At 40.1% G+C, this 21,302-nt stretch overlaps 1 protein-coding gene across 2 annotated transcripts in view; it reads left to right on the top strand.

Moving 5' to 3' along the window:
• The window catches only part of LOC146857835 (uncharacterized), a 346,446-nt gene that overhangs the window by 315,744 nt on the left and 9,400 nt on the right, over positions 1–21,302 (top strand). For both annotated transcript variants that reach the window (XM_085648523.1, XM_085648522.1), the window contains exons 17-20: positions 3,357–3,415; positions 3,849–3,910; positions 16,591–16,729; positions 17,198–17,270. In XM_085648523.1, coding sequence (XP_085504649.1) covers positions 3,357–3,415; positions 3,849–3,910; positions 16,591–16,729; positions 17,198–17,270 — 333 coding nt within the window. The remainder of the gene's footprint in view (positions 1–3,356; positions 3,416–3,848; positions 3,911–16,590; positions 16,730–17,197; positions 17,271–21,302) is intronic.

Below are 21,302 nucleotides of genomic sequence, written 5' to 3'. Positions count from 1 at the left end.
ATATATAGAACTCCCTTCCTACTGAGATCAGATGCAACCTATCCACATCCTTCTTCAGGAAAGAAGTAGAAAATGTTCTTTCCAGCAAATTCTCTCTCTCACTGAGGACGTGCCCTTACCCCTGTTCCCTGTTTAGACCCTGTCCTCTGTCTGTCCATTGCCTCCTGTCACACTGTACCTGCCTGAGTCTTGGACCTATGTTACAAATACACCCTCACGTAAAGCTTTTCATCTCCACCTCAGGGAAAACTATGCAGCGACTCTCCCCACCCTGGCATCCCCCTTCCACAACTACCTCAGAACCATTATATACACTACCTTTTGTATTCTTCGTTGATATATCGCCAATATGTATTTTTATTTACACTTTGTTACTTGGGTTCTAACTGCTATTTTGTTTTACACATCCCACTTATATTCAATCTCTATGTACCCCTTGTTATTGCTGATGTGTTCACATAAAGTGCTAAGTTGTCATGAACGTTAGTGCTAAGTTGCCAGGCTCGTTCACTACCTCGGGGACACTATGCATCTACTCCCCCTCCCGGCAAGTCCCCATCTTAACTACCTCATAACCTTACGTCCACATATCCTACTGTCTATTGGATTCTTCTTTTGTATAAGGGTTGCTATGTATTTTTGTTTACGCTTCATGTGCTTGCTGCTTTTTTGCTCACATATCCCATTGTATACCATTTACTTTTTATACTGTTATCATGTATTTTATCAGTTCTCTATGTACCTCATGTTACTGCTGTTGTGCTTACTCTGTAAAGCGCTCCGATACCTTTGGGTCATGTTAGCGCTATAAAAAACTCATAAATAAATATTGATTTAGCTGGCCAGTGCTCCTTGATCTTGCACACTTGCAACATGTTATTATATTGTAATCCATAACTTAGAGTGTGTGGTAGACACAGTATACGATGAAGCATTACTCCTCTTAGAAAGGCACGCCTTCTCTGATCTTGCCGTTTCTAAGATTGACCTCAAATCTGTGTCCCGTATCATTGAGAACTACATAGCAGTATCATCATAACAAGCACCTTTACATCTAGAAAAGTAGCATTGACCCACAAGACTTTAAATGGCAAACCTATCCCATAAATGTTAAGGTATCTCCTGAAGTTCAGTTCAGGCTTTTCTCATTTGAAAGTACTTGAACAAGTAGGGGCTTATTTACAAGCCCCTTGCGCTGCCGGTGCGTCACTTTTTGTGACGCACTGGCGGCGCATTTTGCTGCCCCATATTTACAAGGACATGAAAAGCCAACCTGCGTGGCTTTTTCAGTCCTTGTAAATATGGCCCATGTACAGGCAGCACTTTGCGTGAAAAGGGCCTTTCATGGGTTTTGCTGTGGGTGTTCCCACGCAACACCCATGGAACCAGACACATTTCCAGATTTACGAAAAATTCTCAAACCTGGAAATGCGTCTGAATGCTATGCCTCCATAGGGGAAGCGTAGAGAGGCACAACGAGGAGAAATGTATTCATTTCTCCCCATTTTTTTCCTCTCTCTATGCGTGCTGCATTCTGCAGCACACATAGAACAAGGAAATCGCCTCTTGTGATTGTTTATGTGCAGCACACATATGTTCCTGCACATAAACAATCACAAGAGGCGATTTCCTCGTTCTTTGTATGTATGTAAATATAGGGCAGCAAAATGCACCAACAGTGCATCACAAAAAGTGACGCACCGGTGGCGCAAGTGGCTTGTAAATAAGCCCCTACATATTCAAGTAGTTTCAAGTGTAATGTAATGTATATATGTGCATGAAGGTGTCCCTTCCTGCACATAAACAAACATGAAAAAAGCGATCTTTTGCAACTTCTATGGCCCACATGCATCAAAGCAGAAACCGGTCGCAAACGGGCAGATTCTCAGAATCTGCCCCTTTGCGACCGGTATTTTTGCATTTGGGATGTATCATCCCAAATGAAAAAATCGCAATTTAAGTAATCTCTAAATTGCGATTACTTAAATTGCGATTGCATTTAAGGAATCTCAAATTGAGATTCCTTAAATGCAATGCATTAAAGGAAAAAATTAGCGATTTCGCTAATAGGGGGAGCAAATTACCATGAAGTTGAACTCCATGGTAATTTTCAAAAACTTTGAAAAATGTACTAAAGTGCATTTTTCGAAGTTCCATTTTACACACACACATGCCCTTGGGGCATGTGTGTGTGCAATATGTACTCATATGCAGATTTCAGGGGTGCAACAGGGTGTTCTTTTGACACCCTGGCAACCTTGAAATTGCATGAGCAATTTGCGATTCTCTAATTGAGAATCGCAAATTGAGAATGTCTTCCCATTCATTCCTATGGGCCTCTGTGTGCTAATGCAGCACAAACATAAGTTTCAAAACACAATTTCAGATTGTTTATGTGCAGGAAAGTACACCTTCCTGCACATAAAGAATCAACCCCGTGACGCAGGCCTCCTTGCACCATGGTGCCAGGGTGCCTGCGTCGGCGCATGGAAGCTAATTGTGCACCAGCGCAGGCGAGAGCGAAGGGACCCGACATATCATTGTAGATATGACGCATCCCTATGCTCTGAATTAACGCAGCGCTGCGCAGCCTAATGGCTTGCGGCCCTACTCTGCATTAATTCTTTGTAAATTAGACCCTTAGTGTTAAGCGAGATTAGACTCATTCGTGATTCACTGAATACAGCACTTATTCATGTTTGTCCATCATCCCCACTGACCTCTAGGTAGCATGACTCATTTTTTACAGGCTAAAAGGCTGGCGTGTGTCAGAATTGAACCCGAATTTGTTCGGAGAAGTCTAGTCAAGGGGATTGCTGTAACTGTTGCAAGTAAAGAGACAAACTTTCTGAAAATGGGATTGCTTCTAGATAGGTATTTCCTCTATCTAAGCACAGGGTATGATGTGTGGAAGGTATCACACATTCATGCCTTAGAGGGAATCCTCTTCAATTTCAGTAAGTGAACCATCTTATTGTGTCCCGTAAGCCTTACTCCTTTGGAGAAGATCTGTATATTTCCTCTTAATGGTCTGAGGACTTATGAGAACCGGGACCCTAGAGATGAAGACACTTCTTTGCCAACTTACCAGGTAAAAATCCTCATTCCAGAGACCACAATGATATCCTAAAGAACGCTTCTCCTGATAGTTGTCTGGACCTCTGAAGGTCAGAGTAGAAGATACAAAATTTTGGGGCCGCTAAATCATCTAGGGTGGCTTTTTGGTTGTTGAACCAATCTTCATCTATTTTCACGCAATAAAGTCATCACAGTGTGACTTTACATGTGGGTGCACTTTGCAGTGCCTAAAGGAGCACTGAAATGTTTCTTGTCTGAGTCTGTGTTTTTTCTGGCAGGGTCAGCATCTTCTTCAGGAGATGGTTGAAAAATTGAGTTTACTGCAAAATATTCCTGAGTGAGTAACACCAACAACTATCCTCTGCTTTACCAGAAATGTCCATTCTTCTCACACTCCCTGCGGCATACCCCGAGCTCCAACCCTGCGAAGCTCCAGAGTGTGTATGCTCCCCATACTTGTGTGTGTGTCTGCTCCCCATACTTGTGTGTGTCTGCTCCCCATACTTGTGTGTATCTGCTCCCCAGACCTGTGTGTGTCTACCACTTTCACATTCGGTGCCCAACATTCCTGGATGCATTTCCCCCACATTCCTGGGTGTATCTGTTCTTCGCTCATGGCTTCATCTCTAATTCACACCTTGGCCATTCCTTGGTTCGTCTGCCCCTCGGTGCTGTGGGTACCTCTCGTACACTCTGCTCTCTATCACTTGTATTCGCTCCTAAGTGGTGCAAATATGTTTTGTGTTAATAAACTGATGTCTCTTTGACAGGAGAGATCTTCAGATGCTGCTCGACACATTCACTCCATCCGCAAGTATACCAGAAGACGCAGGTATTGCACACTGTTTCTTTCCATAGGTACCATAGCCCCCTATATACCGAGTTGCTCGTTTGCCTCCCGTTTGCCTATTGTCTATACATTCTGTTATCATACAGGAAGGGAATCCACCTCCTTGTTCTAGATAATGTAGCTGCTTTCCTCTACCCCAGGCAGTCGTGCCCCTCTCATACCTATGTACCCTACTTCCTCCCTTGTGATCTAATTATGAATCTGCAACAAGAAACAGCTGTAGATGCTGCTAAACCCAGCATTGTAGGCCCTGCCCTCCTGAACTTCCCCAGGTTTTCACCTCTTGTCCTTCTCCTAGGTTCTGCTAGGCAAGTGCTTAATTTGCGCCGGTGGTTTCCAGTGCTCGGCACGTAATTGCCAACACCGGGTCTTATGATAGTCTGCCACATTGTGTTTTTTTTTTAGAAATGAGCACAACAACAGTTGCTTATTAATTTAATATACATTAAAAGGACTAATACCGGCCACCCAAGCCAGTCTATAGCTTTGGGGGGCTGGAATAGTGTGAAGTGCCACACTTGAAAGAGTTTGATGTTCGTAGGTGTGTTTGTACTGTCCCAGGCAGCAGTGGTCGAGGGAATGAGTGGTGTAAGCTACAGAGGCCTCCTGACGACAGCCCTGGCATCTATTTTTTTTTTTTTTTTTTTACAAATTAAGCACAGTGCTATGCATCATTCTACCTCTCACTTGCCAGGTTTTTTGTTTTTTTCCCTACACAAGCTGTGTAAAGTCTAGCCACACCCAAGGGTTGCAGGTTTCACAATCCATTAACAGATTCAAGGTGTGAACACAGACTCTTGTAAGGGTTTTTTTCAGACTCCGACCTAGAACCAGAAGGGGTACACTTAAGTAAACCCATTTCTGCAGCATGTGCCCATAGGTTTGTTTTACAGGTTAAGAGTACCACAGCCTCAAGGAACATTACAGGGTAAAGCAATGTTTAGAATGTGTCTCGCTGTATTTCTCGATTGAAGGTAAATTTCAGGAGAAAGTGTTGAAGCATGCTCTTGGTGGAATGCTAGCAGAATGATACATCAAAGTATTACAATTAGACTCCATATTTCAATTTTTAAGGATTATACACACAGCAAACGATGAGACAGATTCACAAAATAATTTATGAATACAGTACCACTCTTTTCCATACTCTTACATGCATTTGTGAATGGGCCCGTAACTTCCAACTCCCTATTAGTATAAGTGCAAAGAAGTTCAATGACTATTCAGCGGATATTCTCATTTTTGATGTTTTGGAGCCATTTCACAAAGGCATGTAAAAGCACACAAAGGAGTACTCGAGGAGTATTACTCTACATTCTCTAGACTGCTTTTGTGAATGGGTCCCCATGTATTTACCTGTCTGCATTTAGTAGGTCTATTTTGAGTATCTCTCCATGCTGTCAGCCATGACTGCCAGGCCAAATGCAATGCAGACAGATTGCAACCAGTGAGACCTCCACATGTGCTAAAAATACAATGCGATCCTTTTCGCAGAAGTTAATTGCTGTGAAACAAAGGTCTGCCTTTTATTCTAAAATCTGGAATCCAAGTGGCAGTGTATTCATATTCGTTAAAAGAACCTGGAAACAGATTAGACTCTTTTGTTCACAGAACTGACAATAGATATACACAAGGGCAAAAAAATAAACCTGTATGAATACTGAGAGAAATATTTCAAAATACAATATCAAAATACCATCAGCACTAATTAGAAAAAGGCTACCAGTTTTACATTTGAACTGATTTTTATGCATCAGTGCAGATTGAAAATGCTCTGTTTCTCTATCCATTTTTAATTTTAAACAGAAATTAAGCATTTGTTTGTGTGTTCCTCTATATTGTCAATTATAGCACCAGGCCATTAAATTAATGAGAAAAAAAACTTAAAAAGTGCAACAGCTGCATAAGTGCATATTGACAGCTGGGAGCAAAAAAAAAAGGATGAGATTTCGTCATAGTGCTTAAACAGCTATTGCTGTGCATCTATGCTAGTGATATCACAATAGTGTTTTCAGGTTGACTCCATTGTGCATACTAACGTAGCACACTATGAGTTGCATGTACAAAATGCATTTGTGGTTGCTAATGCTGTGAATCAAAAAAACATTATAGGCTTTACAACAACCAAAGAATGTTTTGCAAGTACAAACCTCCTTTTACAACCCCGAAAGATATATCTTTGTAAGTTGCAAAATATGCCTTTGAGAAAGCAATTGAGATTGCAAACAATTGATCAGATACTAACACCTTGGGGTCATCACTACTAGTCATGGGAGGAGAAGCCAGTAGTTCAAGAAACCACTGAAAGCACCCCTGAAGTCATTCCTGACAGAATTCTGTTTTTAAAAGCAGCACGTCTCCCTATAATGCGTAATATAATATAAAAGTACATGAATGCAAATACAGAAATGCAGGTATGCTGTTCCTTTCAGAACTCCATTTCTTAATTCATAAACATTTGCCGGGGAATCCCAAATTGCCTCCTCCTTGATTAATATTAAGAAGGCAGGAGATTATGCAACAGCCTTTGAATCTGTTTTTTGTGAAACGATTAAGAATAGTAAACTTATACTTACCTTCAAGATATTGTGGTAGGTGATATATATATGTTTTTTGTTAAATATTCTTTATTGAACGATAAAGGTAGTAAACAGTACAAGAGTTAAACAATGTATAATGAGTTAAACATAGCACAGAGTTGATAAACTTATTTGGACGAAGAATCCCCTAAAAAACAAAGAGTTACTGAATAAAAATCTAGAAAAAGAAATAGTGAATTTAACCAATAATAATAATCTTATTCTAAATCTAAAGGAAACGATAGAAAGAAAGAAAGAAAAAAGAAAAGAAATGGAAAGAAAAAGAAAAGAAACGGAAAGAAAGAGAAGACGTAGAAATAAATCCATGAGTTTTCGGGAAGTGGTGAGTGCGAAGATAGAAAAATAGTAAAGGGTAACCACAATAAATCAGATTTAATTTTTTGAGATAACAAAGAAGATGAGACAGTAGATATTATATGTTCATCCCAGATAAGATTCAACCAAGCCAATAAGCATAACTAAGAGTTATCTTTCCACCCAGTTAGTATAACTTTAAAAGCAAGTGCAATAAAAAGATCAAATAGTACAGGTTTTAAAGAAAGGTTAATAAAATCAGCAGATACAGTACCAAGAAAATCATTTAGAATGGATAATGGAACATTACATGGAAAAATCAATAAACATTTTGACCATATAGATTTCCAAAATTCATTCACTTTATACAATAATAAAGTAAATGTGTCAAAGTACCATCAGACGAAAGACATGACCAGCATATTGAAGAGACAGTGGAATCAATTTTACGGAGGAGGGAAGGGGTAATAAGACCTATATTATCTACAAAAAATACGGACTGTGTAATATTAGCAGCTTTGGAGGTACTAAACATTTTACGGCATAATTGATCCCATTAGTGGACAGATAATTATTGGGATAAATCTGTGTCCCATAGAAGTTCGATAGAGGATGTATTCCTGTTAGGGAAAGGGGAAGAGAGAGACATTTATGAAAGATGCTTTGGGGGTGGAATCACTAGTAATGTTGTATAACTGTGTCTTTGGAGTGAATAGAGTTACGTCAGAATTAAAGTTGTTGTTTAGTAAAAAGGATGGAAGTAGTTTGTTATATTGTTGTAGGCAAGAATCAGGTAGATTATATATGTCTTCCAACTGAGGAAAAGATCGAATGGAGTTTTGAGAGACCAAATAATAAACATAAAAAATACCCTTTTCCTTCCAATGTTTGAAATAAAGTGATTTAAGACAAAATGTAATACATTTATTATACCAAATAGAAGATGCAAGGAAAGATTGACAAAAATCAGACTCTTGGTCTAATATTGTATGTAATAGATGTTGGGAGTATTTTAAAATTGAATTTTTAGATGTAAATGTACAATTAGACATGAAAACAACATCATGAAACGAAAATTCATGAAATATAGAACGTTAAAAAATAATCCATGTTGGTATGGGAGAGTCATGATACTCTTTGGTCAAGGCATAACATTGTCCAATTAAAAAGGCTGTATGATATAACTTAAAATCGGGAAAACGTACACCATCTTTGATCTTGGGTCGAATTAGCTTGGATAAAGCAATAGGGACACATTTATTATTCCAGAGCAATTTAGTAAAGATAGAAGTGATTTGAGAGAAATAATAATTAGGAATTTTAAAGGGTAACATAGAAGCATAAAAAGAACATGAGAAACAATCATAATTTTGATGGTATCTAATCTACCCCACCAGGAAAAGAAAAGAGGAGACCAGGAAGACAATAGACTTTGAAGTTTAAGTTTTAAAGCAGTAAACTTGTGAGTTTAAGTTTTAAAGCAGTAAAATTGTGAGCAAGTGTATTGGGTATGGTGGGGGAAAACTAGATTACCAAGTATTTCATCTTAGAGGGACAACATGTAAAATTAGCATTATCAAACATATAACGATAACAGGAGGAGTTTAATGGTAAAATCTTAGTTTTGGGAAAATTGAGTTTGTAGCCAGATATAATGGAGTACAAACTAATCTCTTGCCAAAAAGTTCTAGGGAAGTGGAGGGATTAGACATATAGATTAGAATATCATCTGCATAGGCAGAGAGTTTGATTCCTAAGGAGTTGAATTTAAAACCAGTCACAAAGGGATTACATCTGACACGTTCAAGAAAGGGTTTCAAACACAGAAGAAAGAGCAAAGGTGAAAGAGGACACCCCTGTCGAGTGCCTCTATGTAAATTAAAATAAGGGGGAAAATGACCATTAACAAATTCACAAGCATGTGGTTTAATATATAGTAATTTGATAAATTAGATACATTTTCGGCGAAAACCAAACCAGTGAAGAGTAGAGAAAGTAAATTGCCAGTTTATACAGTCAAAGGCCTTTTCAGGGTCAAGTGACAGGGCTGCGAGGGGAGAGGAGTATTTTTTCCCAAGGGCTAGCATGTTTGAAAACATCCTAGCATTATCAGATGTAAGTCTGCCCTTAATGAAATCAGCCTGGTTAGGTTTAATAAGAAGGGGAATAATATCCTCTAAACGAGATGCCAAAATGTTAGCAAAAATGTTACCATTGTAGTTGATTAACGAAATTGAGTGATAGTGGGAACCTTATCTGGTTTAGGAATAATGACAATTAGGGTATCGAGCCAAAAAGGAGCCCCTGACTTTAGAGCTGGACAAAAAAGAATAAAAAAGTTCTAGTAATTTAAAAGCAAAAATAGAGGAAAAGAAAGAAAAACATTCAACGGAGAAACCATCTGGACCAGGAGCTTTGGCTTTCTTCAGAGACTTAATAGCATCTATAATTTCCTGAAGAGTAACATCTTTTTCAAGAGTTGAGAGAGTATCAGGAATGGAAGGAGGGTTAAGGAGTCCACGAAAAAAAGTTTTGATATCAAACTCAGAAGAAAGATGTAGCTTGTGTATATAGTAATTCATAATAGGGTTTAAAAGTATTAATAATGTCAGAGTCAGAGGACATCATATTGTTATTATGCTCATTACGAATAGGGCCAATAGTGTTCTGTTCCGATTTGATTTTTAAATTATTGGCCTACATTTTACCAGCTTCATTTGGGCCTCCATGGTAATTGGATGTAATTTTAAGAAGGATATTGCAAGTGTCGACCGTAGCCATCTTATTCAGGGCAGACTTGGCTTTAATCAATTCCTCTAAGCTCGAGGAGGATTTGGAGGTGAAATAGGTATGTTCAAGAGCTTTGATACATTTGAGAGCTGAGAGGTAAACAGCATCAGATACCTATGATACCTCTTTCTTTTTATCTGAGTAGGCAATAGTGAAAGCCCTGAAGGAAGCCTTAAAAGCATCCGAATTGTTGTGAACAGAGGTATCTTTGGATTTATTGAATTGAAAAAAATCATTAATAAAAGAGGTCACTTCCAAAATAAAGGCTTGGTCTGATAGTAAAGAATTATTAAATCAACAATGTCCCTGTTAAGAAGTATTTAATGACATATCAAAAGAAAACAAAACAGGGGTATGATCAAAAATAAAAATAGAACCAATTTTTGATGACTGACTAGAAGAAAATAACGATTTGGAGACCAAAATGTAATCAATGCGAGACATTTTGTGGTGTACATTGGAAAAGAAAGTGAATTCATATATATCTGGGTTACAGGTTTTCCATACATCAAAGAATGTACGAGAGTTAATGGCAGATTGAAATGCTTTGTGAGACTTATCAGGTTTAAATTTACAATTAGTCTTTCTATCAGTAAATGGGTCTAACCGGTCATTCAAATCACCAGCAACAATGATATTAGAATTAGGTATAGAAGAAAGCTTCAATTTAACATTTTGCCAAAATTCAGGATCAGATTTAACAGGACCATAAATATTGAGGAAACTAATCTGTTTTTGAAGTATAATAGTGTCACCCAACGCCCATCGTCCATTCAAATCACATTCAGTTGATAAAATCTGAATATTCAATGGCTTGTGGAATAGAATGGCTACACCACCTTTACGGTTAACATTAGGAGAAAAGATGTATGACACTATACCTCCGATAAATCCGCAGTCGCATGTGGATGATACAATACTGAAGCATAAAAAGAACATGAGGAACAATCATAATTTTGATGGTATCTAATCTACCCCACCAGGAAAAGAAAAGAGGAGACCAGGAAGACAATAGATTTTGACGTTTAAGTTTTAAAGCAGTAAACTTGTGAGTTTAAGTTTTAAAGCAGTAGAATTGTGAGCAAGTGTATTGGGTATGGTGGGGAAAAACTAGATTACCAAGTATTTCATCATAGAGGGACAACATGTAAAATTAGCATTATCAAACATATAACGATAACAGGAGGAGTTTAATGGTAAAATCTCAGTTTAGGTAACTGCCTATTTCTTGAATGTATCTTATCTGAATTGAGAAGTTACTACTTATTCAATATTTGTTGCTCTGCCTATGCATCTACTATTTTCATACCCACACTAAATGTGGCACTCTATAAAATCAATAAAGTATGTTTTAAAAGAAAAACATTAGATGAAAAGATAACCAGAGTTACCCATTGACGCTTAAGCTTAAGTGATTCAACATCATTACAATGCGTTTCCTGCTAAAAAACAACATGTGCGTTAAGTTTTGATAAATGAGAGAGTACCTTTTGACATTTGATGGGGTGACCTAGACCACGGACGTTCCACGAGACAATATCTGGGGTGAGGGAAAGCATGCAGGAACAGGCACAATGGGCTGCAAAACCAATAAAGAAGACAGAAAGACACCATTTATCAACCATGAAACAATATAAGTAGACAATTATTGGGAAATTGAGATTTTAAAAAAAATAAGAAAAAGGATAAAGAGAACACTCTTGTAGAAACAAGAAAAGTAAGAAGAAGAGAGAAGAAAGGAGAGAGCCAAGTTAGAGAGAGAAAGAAATGAGGGAAAAGAAATAAGGAAAAGCGAGATGTAAAACAGATCAAGGATGAAAATCCAGATCTGAACACAGAAGAGCAAAATAAGCCATAACCATGCGTAAAATGAATAGCATTTAGAAATATAATGCATCAGCCTCTATATTCTGACTAGTAATATTCAGCAAAAAAGTTTTTAGATTAGCCAGATCCTCAAAAGAACGTGATACACCATCATGGGTGATTTTACATAAGCAGGGAATAGAATGCCATAACAAATGTTCAATTGTCTCATCCGTGGTCGAAGTGTTGGGAATTCTTTTCGACGAGCATTAGTAAAGTTGGAAATATCTTGAGATATGAATATATTATGGACGGACCACACCATTCGACGTTTTTCCTTAGCAGTCTTCAAGACGCTCATCAAGTCACTGATTTCCAAAAAGACCATTATGATGCCACGTGGTTTAATGGAATGGGGTTGAGGTCGGCCCAAACGTTGCACTGGTGGGATGTTAAGAGGAGGTGCATCTTGAAGTCCAAGAAGGTCAGGTAAAAAATTCTTCAGAAAAGTCAACATGTGAGGCCATTTAAGATTCTCCGGTATACCATAACGGAGGAGATTGTTCCTTCTGTTTCGATTTTCAAGGTCTTCGGTGTGTAATTTGAGACTTTGAATTTCTTGTTCCAACAAAGGTATTTTGGTAGACATGTCTTGAAGATCACTAACACGCTCTTCTAACTCAGACATCTTATTCTCCATAACAATCCAACGATCCTCAATTCGTTGTAATTTTTCGTTAGTTGCACACAAGAAAGGTTGAAGGCCGCGTACTTCATCCAGAATAGAGTCTAGCACAGGATTATGAGAAGATAAAATAGGAGGAGGATCATTTTTTGCTCTTTTTGGTTTAGTACCAGAAGATGATGGCTTGGAAGATGTATGTGAGTGACTTGCCATCTTGACAAAATGAATTGAACATTGCGTGAGCTGATGCAAAGGCCGAGTTCTGCCCATATATTGAGACAAGTGATATGAGGGATAATAGGAGCGCCAAAAATGAGATGCAGAATTGATATATATGGGAATATATCAAGCAAAGCTATAACATAAATATCATAATCTCATTATCTCATTATAATGTGTATGTAAGGATCAGGCTGGTATTATATATTAGGGTCTTATTCCAAAAAGAAAGAAAAGCACACTGAAGTTGGTTGTTACTTACAACCTTAGGGGGTTAAGAGACCAATTGCTTGAATGTAAAAAGAGTCACCTTTGTAGCACCAGGAGTAGAATACATCTGAGTAAAACCGAGAAATATTGCTGACTGGCGAATACTGAGGAGGCAGGAGGCAGGAAAATAGAGACACGAGTGGCGCATTATAAAACGGCCTCTTTCGTATGTGAAGAGAAAAGAAAATCACCGCCGCGGCACCCAAGGTTCAAAAACATACCTCCGACACTCCATTTTCAATCAGGAGGATGCTGGAAGGTTCACCAACCGGAGACCGTGTCACGAAAGATGCAGCATGCTGTCGGGAGGATATGGGTAAAAATGAAGTTCAGTACGCGTAGCCGAGCTAGCAGTCTGCCGCCATCTTGAGCCGGCACGGAAACCATAGGTGATATTTTGGCTACAATATTTAAACACAATATTCTGGTAGAATACCTTCAGTCGCACCATAACAAGGACTCGCCATCACAAGGTGATAGAGGTAGCCTGTCACATGGTGACAATGTCACTATCAAACAATGATGGAAAGTGACACAAGGATAGGCAGTCACGCAGTGACCAGAACTGACTGTCATGCTGTCATACACTTTCAGGATCAGACAATCTTGCCCTGACAAATTAGACAGTCGCACAGTGACAGGAATAGACATTCCCATGGACGTAACGTCATATCCACACTGATGTCATACAGTCAGTAGTGGTTTTGCCATAAACTGATAGTGATACACTCATGAAAATAACGTGCCTTGGGGTTCAGAGGAGAGGTAAGGGGCTTGAAATGGCTAGAAACCAAACTGACTAAATTAGAGTGTGTTCCAGGATCTCTGTGCTCATAATGCAAGCCCAGACTAGAAGTGGTGAGGCACAAGTGGTTGTTTAGGTAGATGAGGCATAAGTGGTTGCTTAAGTAGATGAGGTCCTAGGGGTATGTTGGATAGAGGTTGCTCTTGTAGTAGCTCAAACAGAACTATACAGTAATAGTCATGGAGCTGTAGTGCTTTGGGAGCTTAGCTAGAGGAGACATTAGAGTTACTGTACATAGAGTAGGCCCTGGAAATAACTTAGGCAAAAATGACATTACTATCTTGAGATGGATGGTCCTTCCAACAGGCCCTGATGAGTGCCCTAAGTCAGTGGTTCTCAGACTTTTTCAACCTGCGGCTCCCTTCACCCATTGGCCATTGCCTGTGGCTTCCCACTGTTACTTTTCTTGCAAGGTGGGGCTGATGTAAACCCAGCCTTGGAGTACTTTCATTTTCTCCCTTAAAATAATTGGGATGAAGCTGATGAATGTATTAGAATCATATATGCAGGGTGTTTAGTATTACTAAGGCAGCACCTCTAATAAAATATTCCTAGTTACACTTCTTTGCCCATGCCTTTTTTAGAGTACCCGCTCAAACTTTATTCCACTTACAGTGCTAGATAGCACCCCTATGCACGTGTTTCTGCTCTTGAAGAATATTTGCATGCACTTCTATTTCTACCGTTGTCTAACGTGCCAACGCACTTCTCTCAGCAGGGTGACTCATGATTTTTTAAACCACATACAGCTTTATTTTTGCTCTCCCCTACCTAAAAATGCCTCCAAATCAATGCAAGTAAAATACATTCCTCCTATTTTTATTTTAAACATCCATCTTTCTTGCTTCCAAATGTAGGCATTATGCCACTTTATGGTGTTTTACTTCCCTGTGCTCAAGGAGAGAGCAAGCCTGTCTGCAAATGTGTGTGTACTGAAAGAAATGTGTACTGGAAGTACTTATGATTCAAGTACAAATGTCAATACTTAATACTTAGTGTGTCTAATAGACAGGACAGCTGTATTTTCTTGATAACTTGCATTGGTGTAAAATGCATTTGGGAAAAAACTAAACTATTAACGAGTCTAACAAAATAAATCGGGCATCTTCCACTTACTTTGGGAGTGTTGGAAAGCGGGGATTCAGTGAAATATGGAGGTCATCCCCCTCGACATGCAATCAATTAAGAACTACATTTTTTACAGCTTTAAGCATGTCACTTACAAATCATCGACATCATGCGTTTAAGTCTAATTAGTTTAACTGAAGCTAACAACCCCTTCCACATTAAATGCATTAAAGTGCTTGGTGCACAGCTCCCCTGGCTAGGATTGACAGCTCCCCAGGGAACCTCGGTGCACAGTTTGGGAACCACTGCCCTAAATGGTAGCTACAGACCCTAGCAGCATCTCAGGATGAACTAATGGTGCTAAATTGAAGGATGGGGATAGCGGCGCTCCTTCGTTGCTGATCCTAGCCATAATTTAAGTATTTTCTTCCTGTAAATGTATATATCCATTTCCTAACTGTGATTTCCCTTCAATCGTGATGTAAGTGTCCAGCCATAGGTGGCCCGAAATCGACACTGGGTAGATCTAGATCCGAGGAAGCCTTACATTGGTCAGAAAGTCATTGGGGCCCCTGCATTTATCATTTTCAGTTTGTTGAAGTTCATGTTATGACCTTCTCTTAGTAGTTGTCCTCAGACCTGCTTAGGTCTGAACATGTGGCCAGGAATCAACATAGGTGACACAGCCATATTGGATTTGATATATTTGTCTAAGGTGAAAGAGTCTGGAAGGTCTGGTACAATGTGGGCTTTTGTCTCTACTCAAGAATTTCCTTTTTTCGTCTCGGTTCAGGGTTGAGCATACATAGCTTGGACTCACCATAAAGAATCACCAGCTGTTTATTAAGTTAATTGTTCTGTTTTCACACTTTACACTGTGCCTTTTATTTGTTTCTGTGGTCAGGTGAATCAACTTACCACTCCATCTCTGTGTGGGCCAGTTCATATCATGCCATTTCCAGATTTTCCTCCTTTTACTCAAAAGTTTAGAAATGAGATGTGTGGAAATGGCAATTTGTGCCATAGCTTTGAGGCTGAAGGTTGTGTTTCAGTTGGCAGTTCTGCCATTTGAAGTAAGGGGAAGCAAAATGTTATTTCTTTATAGTGATTTGCCAGAGCATGGGAAGACAGTGGGTACCTCTTACATGAACGACAAAGTCTGAAAATAATTGATAGGTAGGCCCCTGCAAAAAACACGAGTAGCCTGAGAGGTTGTAGCTTTTTAGTGTTTGTGGAGGATCTACCCCCAATGCCATTTTGCATAGCCTTGGAAGAAGTCCTAGAGAGATTACAGTACTAAGTTAAGCAAGGATCTTGCAGACTCAGGGCCGGATTTAGAGTTCGGCCGACGAGTTACTCGGTCACATATGTGACGGATATCCCATCCTCTGTATTACAGATGCATTATATCCTATGGCACTTGTAATACGATGGAAGGATATCTATCAGAACTCTAAATCAAGCCCATATTTCTCAGAGCAGGCAGAGAGATAGAGTGGCATGCTTCAATCCTTTCTAGATCATCTTATGAACAGATATTGGAAACCTTTAACCCTGTGCTGATTTTCAACAGAGGGCAATTTTCAGTGCCCTTCATCTGAGCTGGGTGATATACTTTAGGGTTCAGTTGTTTGAAGTGCTGCCTGTATTTTCGTATATTTAAATCTCCTACTTTGCCTTTGTGAATGTTTTTCTTTTTTCATAAACAAACAAGAGAATAAAAAGAAGAAATTATGCAGGGCCACTAGGGAATGGTCTATGTTTGGGGTTATATAACATAAAGTTATATCACTGTTGTGCTCAACTTGCATCCATCCCACAAAGACATAAATTATAAACTGGGAAATACAGGCTATACTCTTTGATGAATTAAGCAATCTGTCTACTTATGGGATTTAGCAACTGTAGTGTTAGACCTATATTTAGGATTTAGAATTGGTAAACAATTAGATAGTATTAGGGAAGGTTCCAATGGTAACTCCTGTAGATAATGCCAGGGTGGTAACCCAGGCAGAAAAGTTCCCAATGCCTACTGTTTAGGGTTTTCTGATCTCTCTTTTGCAAAATTTGTCTGTGGCACGTGTCTACACACCCTCCAAAAGTTACCATTGAACTGTTTTAACAGAGCTCTTGCCGAGTTTATCCCAGATTCGAGCTGATGGCAATAGTCAGAATGATGATGCTAGCAAGAGACACTGGATTGAAGAGCCTCCAGTACCACTAGTGGAAACAGAGCTCAGCAAACCAACAGAGGAGACAGCGAGGTGAGGACACTGGTCCTGATGACTACCCCACGAGCTCTCACCTGGAATGTTCCCATCTTTCTTAGGACTGCTCTGATGCACTCTTCCTTCTTGAATCCTACATAGTTATCCTTTCTGCCTTAAGGTTCCGATACTCTCTTCCTATTTTGGGCTCTCTCTTTTGTCCCTTTACTCTGCTGGACCTCTGAATCCTTCAACATTCTTAAGTCCGCTCTGATGCTGTCTTCTTGCTGAAGACCCCTTTGCCTCTCCTTTCCTCTTTAGGACCTTTCCAGTACAAACTTACTTTCTAGGATTTCTCTGCTGCTGACGTTCTCCTAATGGCTTCTCAGAAGTTGCATCCTTACCCACCAGCTGCCACTAAAGTATTGATGGGCAGTAAAAGTTCCCATGTTCTCCTGTTGCGTCTCTGGTGCTTCCTTCAGCCATACACTCTGGTCATATTTAACTCTTTGTGTTCATTTTCAGGTCACGCAGGCAGAGGAAACACGCAAAGGATGTCAGTCGATCTTTGTTGCTTCGAAAAGCTCTTCCAATGGACGTGAGTCTAGTCTGTCGGGAGAGGGTTAGATTTAGGGTGTGTGTTGGGAAGGGGTGGTATGTGGTTGATTATATTCTGATAATAGAGATGCTTAATTACTCGGTCTTTATACGTGGTAGTCAAATAAAGCTCAGGACCCTAGTCACAAAATGATCAAACCCATGCTTAGACATGGGAACATGCTTACTTCTCGGAAGCATCCTACTATCAATGGGTGACAGCATTGTTCTCGGTTATATTACCCTATGTGTGATTGGCCATAGAGAGTGATTCACTTTTTGGATGAAGTTTCTCTTTATACATCCTGTTTTTCTAACATGAGCTCTGAAGAGACTTTTGTTTATGCAAAAAACTACAGAAACTATACTAAAACCTGATGTCTTGATCTTTGAACGTGATCACCTACTATAGAACACGTATACATTCTAAAGAAATCTATCTAGGCAAGAACCTCATATCTGAAATGTCAACAGGTATCAGACCAGAACAGTGGAAAGAGCTTTACCTAATTAGGAAGGATTAAAAAAATATACGCCTACTGAACACTCTTCATTGCCTACCCTCTACTAACTGCCTTAGGTACATGAAGGATGTTTTCTAAAACTAGGATGTCTTATTAATTATTTTTGCTCTTGTGTAGCCAAATATGTTAGTCTTCAATTGCAACCCTATGACTGGGGCCTCTGTTCACATAATAAAGACACAATGGTTGTACTATCAAAATTACAACATATCAATTGGTAGGATGACTATATATTGACTGCTATAGATGTATTCCACTTATAAACCTCTGTCGGAAATCAAGATGGTCTTACTGCTGTCCAGTAAGTTCTCTCCACGGGGCTGCACACTAAACAGTGACAAATAAAATACTACTAGAACTGCTTAAAGAAAGTCTACAAATATTTTTTTACTTCACTAATACAGTCTATTTACAGAGTAATGGGAGCCAGGTATGCAGTACCGTACCCAAATTATTTTATAGGCCACATCAAAAGAAACTAGTTATGGAATGTCTTCTGAATATAAATCTCATGGGGGTGTTGCATAGATCACATTCTCCTTATTTGGAAAGGCACAAAAAGCCATCCTAATGAATATGTCAGCAAAACCAGAATGATTACAATATACAGCAGCTCACATGCCACACCTGCATAGTGCAGGTAGAATATTTAGGGCCCGATTCACAGAACTAACTTAAGACAAAATCCTAAACTTACTACTTTTGGTATTCACAGAAGTTAGGATTTTGTCTTAAGTTTGTCTTAAGACAAACTTAAGACAGACTTAAGACAGACTTAAGACAGACTTAAGACAGACTTAAGACAGACTTAAGACAGACTTAAGACAAACTTAAGACAGACTTAAGACAGACTTAAGTTAGGGTTTTATCTTAAGTCTGTTTTAAGTCTTAAGTCTTAAGAGAACAGAGCTCTTGGAGGACTTCTCGTCTGTGCAGCACGGCACAAGGGTCTGCTGAGACCACGCTGAATTACAAAGCTCCAGCATGGTTTGCAGCCCGGCGCAAAGGCATACTTCGAAGGGGTACCTCTGACGCCACTTGTTACACACTCCAGTGTCGCACAGTCCTGACACCAAGTCTGGACACAGGACTTCTTGCTAATAACCAGCTATCATTCGAGACCCACTGAGAGGGCAGTGATCGGCTAGTACTAAGCTCCATCTTTGAGTAACCACAGCTGCAGGCGGCACTCCGCTCTGCCATCACGTTAGGGAGTGAAGGAGCACGGCAACTGGCACACCTGTCCTAGAGTCAGCAGCAAGGCCAGCGGCTGGGGCCCTAGAGCATTTGGGGAAGCACTGCATCTACAGTTTCATCCCACGACTGCACACGGGTTTGGGACCACCTGGTCGCGGACACCACCTGGTCGCGGACACCTTGCTTCTCCAGGAATAAAGATGCCCGCTTTCTTGCCTTGGTCTTTGCCCTCCTTGCCCATGGAGGGCAAGTTCGCTCCTTATCCAGCATTGCAGAGCCTCGTTCACTAGCTCGCGAGAACCCTCAGGCGGACAGTAAGCCCGGGGACGCCGATAACAACACCGTCACCGCCTCCCCAATCCGCCCTTGGTCGAAGGGGATAACTTCACCCTTGTGACCCACATCTCCACCATTTTCAAAGATCTTGCCACCATCAAGAATGTGGTGATCGCTGTGTGCAGCTTCACGGCCTTCCTCGTCGCCTGCCTCATGTTCAAAATCTTCAGGTAACTTCCACAATGCACAGATGTAAAGCTTTGGGCTGCCCGGCTTCGTAGCACTACACCTTTCACTACCTCAGGTCATACACAATGCTTTCTTTATTCCTGCCCGATGAACTGAGATTACTTATTTTTATTATCTGGCGACAGTTTTATTAATCTTTTGCTACTTGATTGCTGGCACTCAATGCTGATCACCTGAGCTCACCCACACGTTCTACTCTGTTATTAAGTTCATGTATCCCCCTTTCTCCTTTACGGCTTAAGTTCAAGTTGCCCCCTATTAATCTTACTGTCTGAGATCTGCCTACCATTTGCACAGTTTCCAAGTGACCTCATTTCACAAGCAAGACTTTCAGACTATCTTAAGTTTTAGCCAACATCCACTTTGCTTTTAGGGGCATGTGCCCCTAGCACTTATCATTTAAAGCACGGGGTCGTAAAACAATATACAATGTGGTGGGGAGAAACAACCAAGGCTGACAGGGCCACGCTCTGAGATCCCCTAAATTGGCAGTCAAAGGGTGGCAGCAGAGAGAGGGGTGGAGTCATGAGGAGTTGAGCCTGGCACTCAACTCCTACATTTATTTTTTTAAATAGTCAGCAGCAAGGAATTTGGCAGCAAGGCCAAACGTGTTAGTTAGTCATAGTTACCTACTTAAGTGGACCCGAACAGGCTGCATTTTACACATAAGACACCTGCTCTAGAGATATTAATGTACCCAGCACTTTTCAGGATATAGTAACGTAGCATAACGGCCAGAGCTGCCGACTTTGGAACTGGGGAACCATGTTAGAGTCTAGTTGTCTGTTCAACATCACGTGATTCTGGGCAAATCACGTAATCTCCCCGTGCCTCACCCAAAAAAAAATGCTGCGTGCAATCTAGTCACACATTTTGACTCATCATAAAATGGGCCCAGTAAGGTTAGTTACAAGGACCAGCACAGTTATCAGTGGTGTTAAGAGCAGCTGAAGTCTCAATGTGAAATACCGGGGGTAAACATGCAGGAATAGGCACAGAAACACAGATTCCAGCATGTTACTCACAAAAACCTTGCAATCCCTATTATTTAACCAACCTCTGGAGTGACCAGGACCCTAAGTAATGGTAATTCTGGGGCAAGGAATTAACACAAATTATTCCGATCAACTGAAATTGAGGGTCAAGGTGCAGGCACTGCTGAACGTGTCCCAGGTTTGGCATATTTGGGGGAAAGTCGTGATATTTCACTTGGGCTGTCTCGTATCTGATTCAATAATAGTTATCACATCCAAGATCCGGCTGGATCCCCCTCATTTGCAGCACTTGATGTGTCTCTTCTCATTGTTAAAACTGAGTTTGCATACGATTATTCCTCACTTCAAAGTATGTGAACCAGATGAATGGCTATAGAAAGAAACATTTTAAAGGGAAATCAATGGGGACTGAATCAAAAGCTCACACTTTCTAAATGTATAGCACACATTTGCAATGCAATAGGTATCCCATTTGCGAGAGTTTAAGCTACTGGCATTGTAAATCCAACTCTTATAAATGCAGACCTATTGCATTGCAAATGCTTGTTTTAGGTCTCGCAGACCTAGCGCTGGAGCGCGCATGCGCTACTCGCTCTGCGAGGGCTTTTTGTCATCAATACACTTTCGGAAAGGGGCTTGAAGCCCCGCCCATCTTTTTGATTGGGTAGCGTCATCCTCCATGCGAAACACTGACTTCTGATTGAAAAGGCGGCTTCTTAGTCCCTCCTTATTACCGCCCTGTCCACTTTTGGCCCCGCCCACCCGGACTGGATCTTTTACTTGCGGTGAAGA

The sequence above is a fragment of the Triturus cristatus genome, chromosome 3_2 (assembly GCF_964204655.1).
Source record: "Triturus cristatus chromosome 3_2, aTriCri1.1, whole genome shotgun sequence".
Lineage (NCBI taxonomy): Eukaryota > Metazoa > Chordata > Amphibia > Caudata > Salamandridae > Triturus > Triturus cristatus.
Note: the sequence above shows the minus strand (reverse complement) of the source record. Positions and strands in the feature narration are given on the sequence as shown.